Genomic DNA, 17,881 nt, shown 5'->3' on the forward strand with positions numbered 1-17,881 from the left:
AATCTGGGAGACGCTGAGGGACCACCACCAGAAAACCTCGCTCACATCGAAGGTTTCGATTCTGAAGCGGATTTGTAACCTCACTTATTCGGACGGGGACGACATGGAACGCCATTTGCACGAGATGGAGGATTTGTTCCAACGGTTGGCGAATGCCGGGCTGGAATTGGGAGCCACGCTCACGGTTGTGCTCATTCTGCGAAGCCTACCGGCATCATTCGAAACGCTGACGACCGCATTGGAGAGCCGCCCCGAAGACGAGCTGACGATGGACATCGTGAAAAGGAAGCTGCTGGATGAAGCCCTCAAGCGAAGCGAGAGATCCGGCCGAGGTGAGTCCATTTTGCGCGTCGAAGCCAAATCCATCGTGTGCCACCATTGCAAGCAACCCGGGCACGTGAAGAAAAATTGCCCCACGCTTGGACGAAAAACCGACCCGAAGCAGAAGGACGTCGCTAGGCAACCAAAACCGAAGGCTCGCGTTGCCCAGGGCAACGACGTGGTAGTGATGACGCCGTTCGCGTTCGCTACGCACTCAACGCCTACTGCGATGAAACCAACGAACTGGATCGTCGACTCGGGAGCATCGAGTCACATGTGCAGTGACGAAGCTTTCTTCAACCAACTCAAGCCAATCAAGGGAATGTCCGTTGCACTCGCCGACGGGCGCGTGGCCGATGTCGCCGGAAAAGGAACCGGCAATCTCTTCTGCAAAGACGATCAAGGTAAGAAGCAAGAAATTATACTATCAGATGTGCTCCTCGTTCCAGAGTTAGATGCCAATCTCATCTCTGTGGGACAACTGACCGACAAGGGTGCGTTGGTCACGTTCGACGCCAGCAAGTGCGTCATTCAACACAACGGTAGCGTGGCGGCAGTAGCGGCCAAGGGTGGTGGGCTGTACCACCTGAATGTATGCAGTCACGATTCGAAGGCCGCCGCCACCAATCATACGAAAAACTGCATGCACGACTGGCACCGCAAGCTTGGGCACCGTGACATCGAAGCGATTCAACGGCTGGTACGCGAGGGGCTCGCGACTGGCGTTTGCGTGCGCGATTGTGGTGTCAGCGCCGCATGTGAATGCTGTTTGGAAGGCAAACTGGCGAGGCTTCCGTTCCCGAAGCAATCTGGTTCGCAATCCGCCAAGGTGCTGGATTTGATTCACACCGACATCTGCGGCCCGATGAACACCGTGACGCCAGGAGGAGCTCGATATTTCCTGACGATGATCGACGACCACAGTCGGTTCACGGTGGTGTACTTTCTCAAGCGCAAGTCCGACGCCATCGAGAGAATCGAAGATTATGCGGAAATGGTGCACAATCGTTTCGGCCGATATCCAACAGTCATCAGGTCCGACCAAGGAGGGGAGTACAAGTCCAAACGCCTTGGACGATTCTACCGCTCAAAAGGGATCTCTCCACAATTCACGACCGCCTACACGCCGCAACAAAACGGCGTTGCAGAGCGGAAAAACCGAACGTTGGTGGAGATGGGACGCTGTATGCTGCTGGACAGTGAGATGGGATACCGTTACTGGGCCGAGGCGGTCAACACCGCTGCCCATCTGCAAAACATGTTGCCAACGAGATCGACCGAAGTGACACCATACGAGGCGTGGTACGGCAAGAAGCCGGACCTCAACCATTTGCACGTTTTCGGCACCCAAGCGTACGTACATATTCCGTCGGAGAAAAGGTCGAAACTGCAACCAAAGGCTGTGAAGATGACGCTGGTAGGGTACTCCGACTACCACAAAGCATATCGCTTTATCGATCCATCTAACGACAAGGTGGTGATCAGCCGAGACGCACGTTTTCTGGAGGGAGAGAAGCCACCAAAGCATTCGATCAAACCAACCGATGTCATCGAGATCGAATCGCCGCTTCCGCGTGGCAGCCAGTCCGTTACCGAACCAGACCATCAAGCCGATGATGTCGATGTGGATTCGGATGCGGAATATGAATCTGGTGAAGAATCTTTCCACGAAGAGCCAGTTGTGCCACCCACTCCGGTACGCATATCGGAACGCACCACGAAGGGAATCCCTCCTGCTCGGTTCCGGGAGACAAGTAGTCTGGCGCACAATCTTCCACCTGAGCCAAGAACGTACGACGAAGCAATCAACGGTCCCGAAAGCGCGCTGTGGAAGGCAGCAATTGAGGAGGAGCTCCAATCGCTCCGTGCAAACCGCACGTGGGAGCTGACAGACCTCCCAGCCGGTCGGAAAGCGATCGGATCCAAATGGATATTCAAGCGCAAGCAGGACGAACACGGTGACGTTGTGCGCTATAAGGCTCGGCTGGTGGCGCAGGGGTTCACCCAGAAGTACGGCACCGATTTCGACGAGGTCTTCGCCCCGGTGGTCAAGCAGGTCACCTTTCGTGTGCTGCTGTCGGTCGCTAGCCAGAAGAAGATGATCGTCAAACACGCCGACGTGAAGACGGCGTACCTGCACGGTGTTCTAGGAGAAACCGTGTACATGCGTATGCCTCGTGTAAGCACGAGGGACGATGGCAAGGTGTGTTTGCTACGCAAAAGCCTATACGGGCTCAAACAATCCGCCCGCGTTTGGAATCAGACGTTCGATGCCGTCCTGAAGCAGATGGGTTTCGAACAGTCCAAGAATGATTCGTGCCTGTACGTCCGTCGATCCGGGAAGAAGTGCACCTACTTGGTGGTGTACGTGGACGATCTGGTGATAGCCTGTGAAGAAGAAGCAGAATATGAGCAGATCATTCGAGAGCTGAACCAAAATTTCGAAGTGACGTCGCTGGGAGACATCAAGCATTTCCTGGGCATCGAGGTAAACCGATCCAGCAACGGAGTGAGCTTGAACCAGGCAACGTACATCCGAAAGTTGTTGGACCGTTTCGGAATGTCAGAAGCAAAGCCATCGAAGTTTCCTCTTGATCCCGGCCACACCCAATCAAAGGAGGAGAATGACGCCGACAAACTGCCGAACAATCATCAATACGCCAGCTTGATTGGTGGTTTATTGTACGTGGCCGTGAACACGCGTCCGGACATAGCAGCCGCTGTGTCCATACTGGGAAGGAAGACCAGTTGCCCAACTCAAGCAGACTGGCTGGAAGCAAAAAGGGTGTTACGATACCTGAAGTACACGCTGCACGACGAGTTGGTTCTCGGCGTAGATGGATCACCACTGAAGGTATTCGTCGACGCCGATTGGGCAGGTGACTCGAGTGATCGGAAGTCAACGTCCGGTTACCTGTTCCGTTTCGCTGGTGGATCGATTAGCTGGAGCTCGAAGAAACAAACTTGCACACTGAGCAGCACAGAAGCGGAATACGTGGCGCTTGCGGAGTGTCTCCAAGAGTTCCGCTGGGTCCGTCGAATCCTGGATGACTTCGACATCAAGCTGTCCTCGCCGGTAGTCGTGTTCGAGGATAACCAGGGGGTGATCAAACAATCGAATTCGCCCACTATTAGCCGCCGTTCGAAGCACATCGAGACGAAATTCCACTTCGTTCGAGATCTGCTCCAGAATGGGGAAATCGACATCCGCTACTGTCCGACTGATGCGATGGTTGCGGATATGATGACGAAGCCGTTGCAGTCCGTCAAACTGAAGGGTTTCCGTGAAGCTGCTGGAGTCCTTCCGTCGAGGAGGAGTGTAGGAGATGACGACGTGAGGCGCAGCATGCCATGATATAATTTGAATTTATAACGGTAACCATGGTAACGCGCATGGTGCGCATAGCATTAAGATAGAGAAATAAATTTTCACTTTACTGTAGTAGCTCATAGAACACACACGTGTTTTATTTCGCTGTCCGATCTACGGCCACTCCATTCCAATAGCCATTCCAGAACCATCATATGCCACCGAGAAGGTCAGTCGACTAAGTCGATGGCAGCATATCCAATTTATGCAACAGCACTTCTGGAACAGGTGGTCAAAGGAGTATTTGCACCACTTGCAGACTCGTCAAAAATGGCACGGTGAAGTTAAGCGGTTTGACATCGGAGCGTTGGTACTCTTGGTCGACGAAAACGTTCCCCCTCAGCAGTGGCGACGCGGAAGAATTGTGGCCACTCACCCAGGAAACGACGAAGCTGTACGAGTAGTTCGGACGGCTACTGGCGAGTTCAAGCGAGCGGTTACTAAGATTGCTTTACTTCCATCTGTTGAGCCGTCTGCCTCAACGGGGGGTGTATGAAGGAGAGAAAGTGCATTGAAGAACCCCTTGGAATTTTCTTGAAAGCAGTTTATTTTCTCGTTAGTTTTTGTTTTGAATATCTGGCAACAATGCTGTAACGAAAAATCAGAATAAAGTTAAACCTTGTAAACGACGGTTGGGTTCGATTCTTTTCTCTCGCGAAAACTATCCATTCTTCGGCTCGTGTTGAGCCAACTGAGCTATCGAATAAACAACCTGTATAATATATTGTAAAAATCTATCGTAACAATATAAAAAATATTTTTCTCCATATATATATTTTTGCAAAACCATACATTTTATTGTTAATGAATTGTTCAAAATATTGATACATGGGTTTAAATATACCGTGTATTGTATGGTACATGAAGGGTTTCAAACAATAAAATGTATCGTAAATAAATTGTTTTTAATTGTAATTTCACTACTGGTTATACATTTAATCAAATGGTTTTGAAATGGTTCTGTTTTGTGATGTTGTTGTTTTACATTACTTAAACCATATATTGTTGTTTTATCTTGTCATTTTCCTCCTGTTAATGGCATCTTAGGCTTACTAGATTTATTAGAATTCTCCAGAGCGTTTTGGATAACCCTTCATATATAGGATCGCCCACGTCTAAGTCTGAGTAGTCTCTGATTGCATTAACAGTTGAAGCTTAGGCTCCCATGCCCCACCAGCCAGATAACCGGGTTTTGCAAACTAAGCATTATTTGTGGCAACACTTTGAGCGGCATGATGGAACTATGCCGAGCGCGCTAAGTGCTATTAGACCACTAATGTAGTTGCATCAAGTGGGTGACTTGGTACATAAGTATCATTACAGCGTGCTTAACCGTTATTGCAATATTGAGGCTCCAGTTTGACTGAAATTAGAAATACATAACAACTCTTGAGAAAACTGTCAAGTTCGATTCAAACATAAGTTAGGTTATAAAGCGAACCCGCAGACGAATCTATATTAGAAGTTATTTCAGTGTTCAGTCCAGTCCATATGTTAAAGATGGCTCTACGTCAAAGATAAAGTTTGTCAATCGCATTTGATTCGATCGTGGTCGAAGGCAAGTTCACATGAGAGATGAGGAGAAAACTCCTAAATGCAAATACAGAAAGAATATTATTAAATTCATCCACTGATTTACGGTTATCTGACCTGCGTCTTTCCGGGTTGACCTACATTCGTATTTCTCTCATCGCACTCTACATACCTAGTCCGCCATATCTCTTGGTTCTGCAGTTCTTTGGACATATGGTTAACCAATGATTTAAACATTTTATTGACTTTAAATTGATGTTTCAACTTACTCACTTATTTCTCTTTCCTTTCCTTTGCATTGAAAAAGTAACAAACATCAACAAAACAAAGCACGGAAAAAATCTAAAACTGAATAAATAATTAAAATTGCACGGAAAAATAATGTTTCGGAAAAGTGAATGGTTCAAACGTAAGAAAATCAGTATAATATATTGTTACATAAAAATCGAATGTAAATGTATAGTAGCTATAATGTGCAAAGCTTTAAGCGATCCATTTCATTACAATACACTTTATTGTAGCTGGTACACTGTATGGTGCAGGAATGGTTTTCACCAAACACCCTATGGTTAGTTTTTATCCGGGATACTATCATGTATCCATCGTTTGATAGCTTTGATAGTAAATGATTGGTATTGGGTTTTAATCCATAGAATGGAGAGAAAATTCTAAAAACTTCTACAGAATCTGATGGGTACATGCAATATATTGCTTTACCAATCCTGAGATGCAGCAATGCAACGTAAAATTGAACCGTACAATGATTATTGTATCAGTCAGATGAGATAAAAACAAGGGTTTCGGACAGTAAAGTTTTTTTCTTCTTCATTTTCAGTAGGGTTACTGTATATATTCAGCTGTAAATATGTATAACCAATTTCCTGCTTAGCTATTTAACGAAAGCAGCATGACTTATGATCAAGACGTGATATAAAGAATATAAAATGTATAAGGGGTTTCCGATAAAATAAAGTTAAATTAAATATTTACGAATCTCACCTCAACGGCCCATTTACGCTACTACCATGAAAGGATTACTTCCTTTTCTTCAGCTCCTCAAATCGTCTGGATAGCTCGTCAAAGTCAATTTCGTCGTTGTCTTCCTGTTGACCACCAGCAGCGCCACCACCGGCAGGGCTGTTGTCGTTGGGAACGTCTGGTAGATCAGCCGGCACATTCGGCAACACGGGGAAGTTCATTTCCGGTGAAATCTTCGATCGTGGCTGTGGTTTGGGTTTCGAAGAGTTCTGCAAGGAAGACCGAAAGAGAAGTGCAGGATATCGATTTAGAATCGGTTGGATTGTTGGAAAAGGTTAGCTCACTTTGTTAGAAAACCTTAGATAGCTCATGTGTCATAATGTACTTACAGGGATCCGAAAAATTAAGACATTCAAATAAAATTAATCCGTTAACTCAGAAAGATAGACGAAAGTAGAGAATAGCATAGAGACAATAATCTTGAAATACCATTTTGAACAAATCGTACTTTCAAATTTTACATTTTACATCAAAATATTATTGTATTCTTTTGTTATTGGTTTTTAAATGTATTTTTTTTCAATATGTTATTTAGCATTAAAAGTAGTTATAAACGGAACAAAGCCTGTTTGTCAGCCTTTCGTTGAGGAGTGCCTATATGAGCACTTTCACAGTTATTAACTGAGAACTTTCTCTGCCAATGTTCATTTTGCATTTGTGTATGGTGTGGCAGGCACGAAGATACTCTATGCCCAAGAAAGTCAAAGAAATAACCGTTACGGAAATTTCCTGGACCGACCGAAAAGTCTGATTGGGCATTTACCGTTGCGGCTTTATGGGCTCATAAAATGTTATGGCACAGACAAACAGACGTAACACTTCGAACATTTTTCGATTCAAATCATAGTCACGGAAACATATTCGCCCAATGCTAAAAGGACTAAGTTTGGCCGACCACCAACTAGGTGGCGGTAGTGAGCAAACGTCAAACTCTAACAAAAACTATGCGAGCGCCACGGTTGGGCAGTTGGCCAACTATCAAATTTTGAAAAAGACCGTTAAATCGGTGTACGATGAGAATTATCAGAGTGTTACGTCTGTTTGTCTGTGGTCATGGTTAGATCAACTCACACTGAATTATTTTTGCTTACGTGACAAATCAACAATTTTTCCTGAGCAAATGCATTAAGAAAGATAAATAGTTGAAACATTCAGCAATTTATGTTGATAATCCGCAATGTTATGCAGAAATTCAGTAAATTTTTGATATAATTCAGCAAATCAATGATTTTTAATTGCTCAAAGCGTTTGATGTCTGACTTGTACTTGTAAAACACATTTTGTTTTGAAAATGAAGGTAAGATCTGTTCTGAAAGTGAATTACAAAAAAAAAAAATAGAACCCACCTGCATGTTATCATCCGGACTCAGCGATGCGTACGAAGGCGGCGGGCCGGATACACCGCCCATTAGGTTCTTTTCCTGGTGGAGGAAGTTGGCGTTGATGTTCAAATCCTTTTCCTCGTCAGTCACCGGACCGGGAGGGTTCGGTGGGATGTTGTAGTTGAATGGTGGGGCCGAGGCGGTACCAAACGGTTGACCCATCGGACCCTGCTGAAAACGAGTAGAAACAAGTTGGGAATATTCTTGTGATTTTTTTTTTGCATAAGATTGTCATCTTCATTAGTATTCAATTCATGTATTAACATTCATCAAATCAAATCCATGGGTTCTGTGTGTAGTTACACAATATGGGGGCATTATGATTCCTTGCTTAGATAATTATCTATGTTCCTTGTCTGATTTGATGCTGTTTGAGCAAACCTTTGGGAAACTGTGTTGAATACGAGGCAAGAAATGAAGAAAATAACCAAGGGTTTCCAGCAAGTTTGTTAGTGACAAGTAATCAATGATACTTTCGATTTCTCTGAGTAATCAGGTAATCACAAGTAATCTTGGTAATCTGAAGTAATCATTAGTAATCCGAAGTAATCAATGGTAATCAGATGTAATCAATGGTAATCAGATGTAATCAATGGTAATCAGATGTAATCAATAATAATCAGATGTAATCAATGGTAATTAAATGTAAGGCCAGTAGTACACAGGGTCAAATATTTGACAAGGAAAGAACTCAAGAAACAATATCAGTTTGACACTAATGAAAATTCGATCGAGTCAAACAAGATGTTTGAGCATTGGTTTGTTTTTGGACAAATCTGGAGCTCGATTTGATTAGGTCGAATGTAACATGTACGGCAAACTGAGAAAATGGCAGGCAAAGTTATGAGAAGCAAAATCAAATCTCATTTAACATTACAACTGCTAAACTCACATAAAATCTCCCATGTCACACATTTGATCCCAACAAATATACTAACTGCTATGCATTTGCAAATTATACAGAAATAACGTGCGATCGATTGGAAATAAAATTTTAGGTCTCTTTGATCGGTGAGATTTCTTTTTCGACCATCTGAACCAATGCCACTTCCGACCTTCTTCCGAACTGTCATTTACATTCGACCTAGCTGATCAGACCCTTTGCAGCTTGACAGGTTGTTTACGACTTTGAGGTTAGAATCTGATAAGACTTTTTATCGATTCCTGTTTACATTCGTCAGGCTCATTCGACCTCTTGCACGGTGTTTGTGCACTTAAGTTATTTTACTTTTCTATAGTTTTTTAACAATTAAACTAAGTTCTCTCAGTGAATTACGTGCAGATGAAGAGTATACTGTTCCGGTGATGTATCTATTCACAAAAAGAAGTAATTGAGCAGCGGCAGTGGGGTTTTGTGCTAGGTAAAATTGATCTTGTTTCTTACGACCCTCTGCTCGTGGGTGATGGACATTCGACCCACCGGTTGTCTATTTAACAATGTTATAATTATTAATAAATCCATGCAAGTAAGTACTTTATTTAGTGAATAATGCACTGCGGTTGTGATAATATCGCAAACATAGCAAATCTATTAAGTTTTAGCGCAATCAACGAGTTTTTCATAACCACAACAAACATTCGACTTTCGTTGTAGAGAATGTGATTTACGGCTATTTGATAAGGACGTAAGTAACAAAACGAGATGCTATGAAAATTTAGCACATACGTCATTAAAAGTTTTGCTTATATTTTTTCGCTAGGAGTTAAATTAAATACATTGTTTCAAGTGAATAATAAAGTAACTCAAGACGATTATGTTGCTAGGAAAAGCTCAATTTTTGTAATTTTGTTACTTAGGACCTAATCAAATCGAACTCCAGAAATATTCGACCCTGTGTACTTACCTTACCTTACCGGTCAGGCTAAGGCCGGGGTGGCCTCTGCTGTACATAGTAGCCGCCTCCATTCCACTCGGTCCATGGCTGTATGTCTCCAGTTCCGCACTCTGCGTAGGGTCCGCAGATCGTCCTCCACTTGGTCGACCCACCTAGCTCGCTGCGCTCCACGTCTTCTTGTACCGGTCGGATGACTCTCGAGAACCATTTTAGTCGGGTTGCTATCCGACATCCTGATGACGTGACCCGCCCACCGTAGCCTCCCGATTTTCGCGGTATGGACGATGGTTGGTTCTCTCAGCAGCTGATGCAGCTCGTGGTTCATTCGCCTTCTCCAAGTCCCGTCTTCCATCTGCACTCCGCCGTAGATGGTGCGCAACACCTTCCGTTCGAAAACTCCAAGGGCGCGTTGGTCCTCTGCACGTAAGGTCCATGTTTCGTGCCCATAGAGGACCACCGGTCTAATCAGCGTTTTGTAGATGGTTAACTTCGTGTTACGGCGAACTTTATTCGATCGTATTAAACCGTATCAGTTTATCCGGGAATCCGTATTCGTGCATAATCTGCCATAGCTGTTCTCGATCGATTGTATCATACGCCGATTTGAAATCGATGAACAAGTGATGTGTGGGTACGTTGTATTCGCGGCATTTCTGCAACACCTGGCGGATGGCGAACATCTGGTCCGTTGTAGCGCGTTCACCCATGAATCCAGCCTGATATTGCCCCACGAACTCTCTTGCAATCGGTGATAGACGGCGGCATAAAATTTGGGAGAGTACCTTGTAGGCAGCGCTCAGTAGTGTGATCGCGCGATAGTTCCCGCAATCCAACTTGTCGCCCTTTTTGTAGATGGGACACACGATACCTTCCATCCATTCCTCCGGTAATACTTCCTCCTCCCAAATCTTGGTAATGACCCAGTGTAGTGCTCTCACCAGTGCTTCTCCACCGTATTTTAGAAGCTCGCTTGGTAGTTGATCTGCTCCAGCGGCTTTGTTGTTTTTCAACCGGCCAACCTCCTCCTCAATCTCTTGAAGGTCAGGGGCCGGAAGTCTTTCGTCCTGTGCACATACTCCTAGATCTGTTACCACGCCACCTTCGGTACTTGCAACGTCGCCATTGAGGTGCTCATCGTAATGCTGCCGCCACCTCTCGACCACCTCACGCTCGCTCGTGAGAATATTCCCGTGATTATCTCGGCACATGTCGGCTTGTGGCACAAAGCCTCTGCGCGAGCGGTTCAGCTTCTCGTAGAACTTTCGTGTGTCCTTAGCGCGGTACAGCTCTTCCATCGCTTCGCGATCTCGTTCTTCCTGCTGGCGCTTCTTCATCCGGAAGACTGAGTTCTGCCTGTTCCGCGCCTGTTTGTAACGTGCCTCATTCGCTCTCGTACGGTGTTGCAGCATTCTCGCCCATGCTGCATTCTTCTCGTTTTTCAACTGTTCACATTCGCCGTCGTACCAGTCGTTTCTGTGATTCGGAGTCGCGAAGCCTAGTGCTGTAGCCGAGGTACTACCTATGGCGGATCGGATGTCCCTCCAGCCATCTTCAAGTGTAGCTGCGCCAAGCTGCTCTTCCGTAGGTAGGGCCACTGCTAACTGCTGCGCGTAGTCTTGAGCCACTTCTCCGTTACGAAGTTGCTCGATGTTGAGCCGCGGCGTTCGACTTCGACGCGTGGTGATAACTGTCGAAAGTTTTGAGCGCATGCATACAGCGACTAAGTAGTGATCCGAATCTATATTCGCACTGCGGTATGTGCGGACGTTGGTTATATCCGAGAAGAATTTACCGTCGATTAGAACGTGGTCGATTTGATTTTCTGTTTGTTGATCGGGTGATCTCCAGGTGGCTTTATGGATATCTTTGCGGGGGAAGAAGGTGCTTCGGACTACCATACCACGGGAGGCTGCAAAGTTTACGCATCGCTGGCCGTTATCATTCGATACGGCGTGCAGGCTGTTTCGCCCGATTACCGGTCTGTACAATTCCTCCCTTCCTACCTGCGCGTTCATGTCGCCGACAACGATTTTCACGTCACGCGGCGAGCAACCATCGTATGTTTGCTCTAACTGCGCGTAGAACGCTTCTTTCTCGTCATCGGGTCTCCCTTCGTGTGGGCAGTGGACGTTGATGATGCTGTAGTTGAAGAAACGGCCCTTAACTCTCAACATGCACATCCTTGCGTTGATCGGCTGCCACCCCATAACACGTTGTCGCATCTTGCCCAACACTATAAATCCTGTTCCCAGTTCATTGGTGGTGCCACAGCTTTGGTAGAAGGTAGCCGCTCGATGCCCGCTTTTCCACACTTTCTGTCCAGTCCAACAAAGTTCCTGCAACGCCACGATGTCGAAGTTGCAATCATAAGTAATCAAGGTAATCACAAGTAATCATGGTAATCAATAAGTAATCATTAATAATCCGAGGTAATCAATAGTAATCAGGTGTAATAAATGGTAATCATATTTAATCAATGGTAATCAAATATAATCAACTAGGTAATCAACGGTACAACTAAACAAAGTAATCATGGCCGGGTAATCATATTATAATCATAGGTAATCTGAGTATTCAGTAGTAATCTTGAGTAATCAATAAAAATCTTGGTAATCAATAAGTAAATCACAAGTAATCATGGTAATCAGAAGAAATCTGATAAATATGTAGTAATTTTGAGTAATTAATAGTAATCTTGGTAATCAATAAGTAATCATAGGAATCACAGTAATCAATGAGTAATCAGAGTATTTTTTTCAGTAATGACAGGTAATCAATTTGGAAACCCCCTGCCTGAAAATAACAACACAGTTACCCAATGTTTTGCTCAACTAGTACAAACAGTAAACTGCTCCCACTCTCGCCATAACAGTCCCATATGAATAGGAAAACCCAGTAAAGATAGGACTGTTATGCGAGTGGGGGCAGTGAAGGCTAAGCTGCTTTGATGTTGGTTATACGTGATTTATGATTCTCTTCAAAACCAGAAAAGCGTCTTCATCAAATTCTTATGTTGTCCAATAGGGACGGGATATTTCAGACAAACCTATCGTACTGTAAACGGTTCACATTGTGCGAAGTTTTTGGGTCATTCAAATATTACGTAATACTAAAGTAAGTTGAGTAAATACAGGGTGTTAGGTTCCTGAGTGCAAACTTTTTAAAGGGTGATAGAGGACCATAAATGGTGAAAAAAATTGTTCTACGCATATGGTCAAATCTCAACCGTTACGTAGTTATTGAACTCCCCATGTTTTTGACTCTTATTGCATTAACTGGCTATAACATTAAAATGGTCAAACTTATCGCACTTTTTTAACCCTTATTCGAAAGATTATTGAATTTTCTATCAAATGGCATCTTTGAAGCGATCGGTTTAGTTAAATAACTGAGTTTTCTAGATCAAACAGCCTTAAAGTTGTGTGTTTTAATTTGTTTTTGTCAATTATCTTTGAAAAATGCGTAATAATTTAAAATTCTTTCTTTGGCAAGCTTGTGGCCCTTGTTTCACTCTACAATTTGTTCTTTGACATCAAACTTCTATCTCTTATCGTTTTCTTGAAATTTCGATTTAAACGTCGCATTTCAGATCAGAAATTTGCAATCGTCATGGTAACCCGGATAAAAAATTACCATTCATTACATGGTAAATATTATTAACATATTACTGGTTTTATTGTTCACAATAAAACACACAGTAGATATATTGTTACTTTTTACAATAGAAATCAAGCCCATATAGTTCGTACAATAACTGAACATTAGCTTTATCAGTGACTAATTGATTCGATTGTTTTTCAATAGTTTTTTAGTAATTCAAAGTAACTATAAGTAAAAATTAATTTTAGTTGTTTTTATACAGTTGGAAAAGTGCCTGCAAAGTTCTCATGGCCTTTTTATTAAAAAAGAGTTTATTTCTCAATTACACTTAAAACAATTCGTAACAAATAAATAACAATATTATTGTTGCTTGGATCATGTTATTCTACTCTGTCTAATAAAATACAAAATCACTTGACATATTTTTTTAGGGTTCGTTTTAAATTTGAGTACAGCAGATGTCTCGGTTATCGAATGTTATTCGCTAAAACTGCAACGACTGACAGACGGCAAACCGTGTTGGCAGAGGAAGCTCTCAATTAATAACTGAGGAAGTACTTATAGAAAACTAGCTGAAAAACAAGTTTTATCCAAGTGAGGACGTTACGACAAAAAACAGATAAACAATGATTTTTCTATTGTTCCCAAATAAATTAAAGGAATCTAATAAATAGAAAACTACCATTGATAACAATACAAATACAATTAGTTTAATGGGGTCAATTGAACCGATGTTAAAATGAACATGCAATAATATTTGTTGTTATGTAAACAGATTTCGCCTTTGAAAAATCATAAAATTCATATTTCTCGGTAATATTTTTCTTCAGCATTTACAGGTACTAATGGCCTTGTAATGGCCACATGAATTGTGAACGATTTATGGTATGGATCATATGACCTGAGGTCTGACTTGTGATATTTGGTAGTTATTTGAAAAGATTGATGATAGATCTCATCAACAGCAGCCAAGCAATACATACCAGACAGACATTAGAGTGTATGATTCTTATTATAAATAAAATAAAATGTGCATATCATTCTGGCGGCCGTTAGTGCTCGTAAATGCTGGATATAAATGTTAACGGGAAATATAAATTCTATGGATTTTTAAAATCAAAAACTGCTTACAAATAACAACAAATATTATTGTATTTTTAATGTAACAACGATTCATTTGACGCCATTTAATGAATTGTATTTGTATTGTAAGAACAATGAAAAAACATTAGGATGTATTGTTTTCTTTTGAAAATTGCCCTAAAAATGTCTCATAAAAGCACAATACATTCTATTGTTTCTCGCGGAAAAATGTATGTAAATTTTCTCAAAATTGTATGGTTAAGATACACTGAAAGGAGCCTTGCAGTAATGATAAGCACAAAAATGTTTTTAAATTTACCATGGCAAAACATGACCATCGACCCACCAACGCTTCTTGTGTGCGTTTTGTTTCTTCTCACATCAACCGGTTCAATAGCTGAGTGGTAGCGTGCGAGCCTGGTGATGTCAAGATTCTTGGTTCGAATCCGGTTGCCAACAGAAACTTTTTTTAATTGAGAATCGAGTCCATGGTAAAATTGAAAACATAATTCTGTTGAAATAAAACGAAACTCAGTCTGCACAAATTTAGTGGCGTTGTGCATTTAAATTGACCCTCAGAATAGTAATTTTAACCGCAAGCCGCCGTTCAGTGTACGTAACAACCACCATTTTTTATTGTAAAAGTGCCATTTACCATTCACCGAATGGTATCCAGCTTTCCACGCTCGCCATAATGGCGGATGCCATAAAATAATTTGACAGCATCTGTGCCCCAAGTTGAACTGAAATTATTGGAAAATATTCTTAGCAAACCTTGACTTTGAAAAAAAAGTTTGTTATCTGTCAAATGCGAAATTTTGCAATGAATCAAAAAACATCTAGGTATCATATTTAACACCTATGTGCCTGTGCCTCATTTTGCACCCTATTTCAAAACTTTAAAAATCTGATTCTCAGCCGTTTCTCAACGAAAATTTGTGAAATGTTGACAGTTGATCACAAAATTCTTCTAGTTTATGGAACCGGTATCATGGTTCCGATTTTTTCCGTTGTTCCGGATTTATGGCCGTGGGTACTGGGGTAACCTCCTTATCAGATAGAGGTGCAACCTATAATTCGCCTTCGAAAACTAGCTTGCGGCATTCCAAACTTCATGATTTTGCAAAACAAGAGTAATGGAGCATATTTCTAGAGATGCTGAATACACTGGCCACTTCTCCGGATGTTCCGGAAACCTGGTGCCCTCAGGGAAGTGGCCACTTTCTGACCAGTTCTGAACCCTAGCTTGCGACATATCAAACTTCATGATTTTGCGAAACAAGACTATTGGTACATGTTTTGAGAGATTTCGGATACATTGGCCACATCTCCGGATGTTCCGGAAACCTGGTGTCCCCAGGAAAGTGGCCACTTTCTGACCGGTTCTGAAACCTTGCTTGCAACATATTAAACTTCATGATTTTGCGAAACAAGAGTATTGGACCATGTTTCTAGAGATTTCACATACACTGGCCACGTCTCCGGATGTTCCGGAATCCTGGTGCCCTCAGGGAAGTGGCCACTTTCTGACCGGTTCTGAAACCTAGCTTGCGACATATAAAACTTCATGATTTTGCAAAACAAGACTATTGGTACATGTTTTCAGAGAGTTCGGATACACTGGCCACATCTCTGGATGTTCCGGAAACCTGGTGTCCCCAGGGCAGTGGCCACTTTCTGACCAGTTCTGAACCCTAGCTTGCGACATATCAAACTAAATGATTTTGCAAAACAAGACTATTGTTACATCTTTTGAGAGATTTCGGATACACTGGCCACGTCTCCGGATGTTCCGGAAACCTGGTGTCCCCAGGGAAGTGGCCACTTTCTGACCGGTTCTGAAACCTAGCTTGCAACATATCAAACTTCATGATTTTGCGAAACAAGTGTATTGCACCATGTTTCTAGAGATTTCACATACACTGGTCACGTCTCCGGATGTTCCGGAAACCTGGTGCCCCCAGGGAAGTGGCCACTTTCTGATCGGTTCTGAAACCTAGCTTGCGACATATCAAACTTAATGATTTTGCAAAACAAGACTATTGGTACATCTTTTGAGAGATTTCGGATACACTGGCCAAGTCTCCGAATGTTCCGGAAACCTGGTGTCCCCAGGGAAGTGGCCACTTTCTGACCGGTTCTGAAACCAAGCTTGCGACATATTAAACTTCATGATTTTGCGAAACAAGAGTATTGGACCATGTAAGATGTTGGACCATGTCAGAAACTTCTTCTTCTTCTTCATGGCTCTACGTTCCCACTGGAACTTGGTCTCTCTCTTCAACTTTCTTTGCCTGCCATTGCATAAATTTGTGTATTGTGAGGCAAGCACAAGGATACATACTTGGCCTAGGGAGAATCAGAAGATGTTGGTACTGTTCACGACACCGTGACGTGAAAACAATGATCAGTTGCCTCTATTGTAATCGTCCAGTATGCGAAAGGCATTCTAATAAAAGAGAAAACAATCTAAAAACTCCCTGGGGTATCAGCTTTCCGGAACAACCGGAGAAATGGCCGGTGCATCAGAAATCTCTAGAAACATGGTCTCTCTTGTTTCGCAAAATCATAAAGTTTGATATGTCGCAAGCGAGGTTTCAGAACCGGTCAGACAGTGGCCACTTCCCTGGGGGCACCAGGATTCCGGAACATCCGGAGATGTAGCCAGTGTATCTGAAATCTCTCAAAACATGTACCAATAGTCTTGTTTTGCAAAATCATGAAGTTTGATATGTCGCAAACTAAGGTTTATAACTGGTCAGAAAATGGCCACTTCCCTGGGGCTCCAGGTTTCCCGAACATCCGGAGATGTGGCCAGTGTATCCGAAATCTCTCAAAACATGTACCAATAGTCTTGTTTTGCAAAATCATGAAGTTTGATATGTCGCAAGCTAGGGTTCAGAACTATTTGGTCAGAAAGTGACCACTTCCCTGGGGGCACCAGGTTTCCGGAACATCCGGAGAAGTGACCAGTGTATCCGAAATCTCTCAAAACATGTACCAATCGTCTTGTTTCGCAAAATCATGAAGTTTGATATGTCGCAAGCTAGGGTTCAGAACTATTTGGTCAGAAAGTGACCACTTCCCTGGGGGCACCAGGTTTCCGGAACATCCGGAGATGTGACCAGTGTATCCGAAATCTCTCAAAACATGTACCAATTGTCTTGTTTTGCAAAATCATGAAGTTTGATGTGTCGCAAGCTAGGTTTCAGAACCGGTCAAAAAGTGGTCACTTCCCTGGGGACACCAGGTTTCCGGAACATCCGGAGATGTGGCCAGTGTATCCGAAATCTCTCAAAACATGTACCAATAGTCTTGTTTTGCAAAATCATGAAGTTTGATATGTCGCAAGCGAGGTTTCAGAACCGGTCAGACAGTGGCCACTTCCCTGGGGGCACCAGGTTTCCGGAACATCCGGAGATGTGGCCAGTGTATGTGAAATCTCTCAAAACATGTACCAATAGTCTTGTTTTGCAAAATCATGAAGTTTGATATGTCGCAAGCTAGGTTTCAGAACCGGTCAGAAAGTGGCCACTTCCCTGAGGGCACCAGGTTTCCGGAACATCCGGAGAAGTGGCCAGTGTATTCAGCATCTCTAGAAATATGCTCCAATACTCTTGTTTTGCAAAATCATGAAGTTTGGAATGCCGCAAGCTAGTTTTCGAAGGGGAATTATAGGTTGCACCTCTATCTGATAAGGAGGTTACCCCAGTACCCAC

General features: G+C 43.1%; 1 protein-coding gene across 2 annotated transcripts in view; it reads right to left on the bottom strand.

Moving 5' to 3' along the window:
• Positions 1-6,033: 6,033 nt before the first annotated feature.
• The window catches only part of LOC109430631 (IST1 homolog), a 33,763-nt gene continuing 21,915 nt past the window's right edge, over positions 6,034-17,881 (bottom strand). The window contains exons 2-3 of one of the 2 annotated variants that reach the window (XM_019706721.3): positions 7,609-7,812; positions 6,034-6,471 (exon numbers count right to left, since the gene is read on the bottom strand). In XM_019706721.3, the coding sequence (XP_019562266.2) occupies positions 6,259-6,471; positions 7,609-7,812 (417 nt within the window). In that variant the 3' untranslated portion in view covers positions 6,034-6,258. Of the gene's footprint in view, positions 6,472-7,608; positions 7,816-17,881 lie in introns of both variants that reach the window. The other variant, XM_019706720.3, reaches the window with a different exon arrangement.

Source organism: Aedes albopictus, chromosome 2 (genome assembly GCF_035046485.1).
Source record: "Aedes albopictus strain Foshan chromosome 2, AalbF5, whole genome shotgun sequence".
In the NCBI taxonomy this organism is placed as follows: domain Eukaryota; kingdom Metazoa; phylum Arthropoda; class Insecta; order Diptera; family Culicidae; genus Aedes; species Aedes albopictus.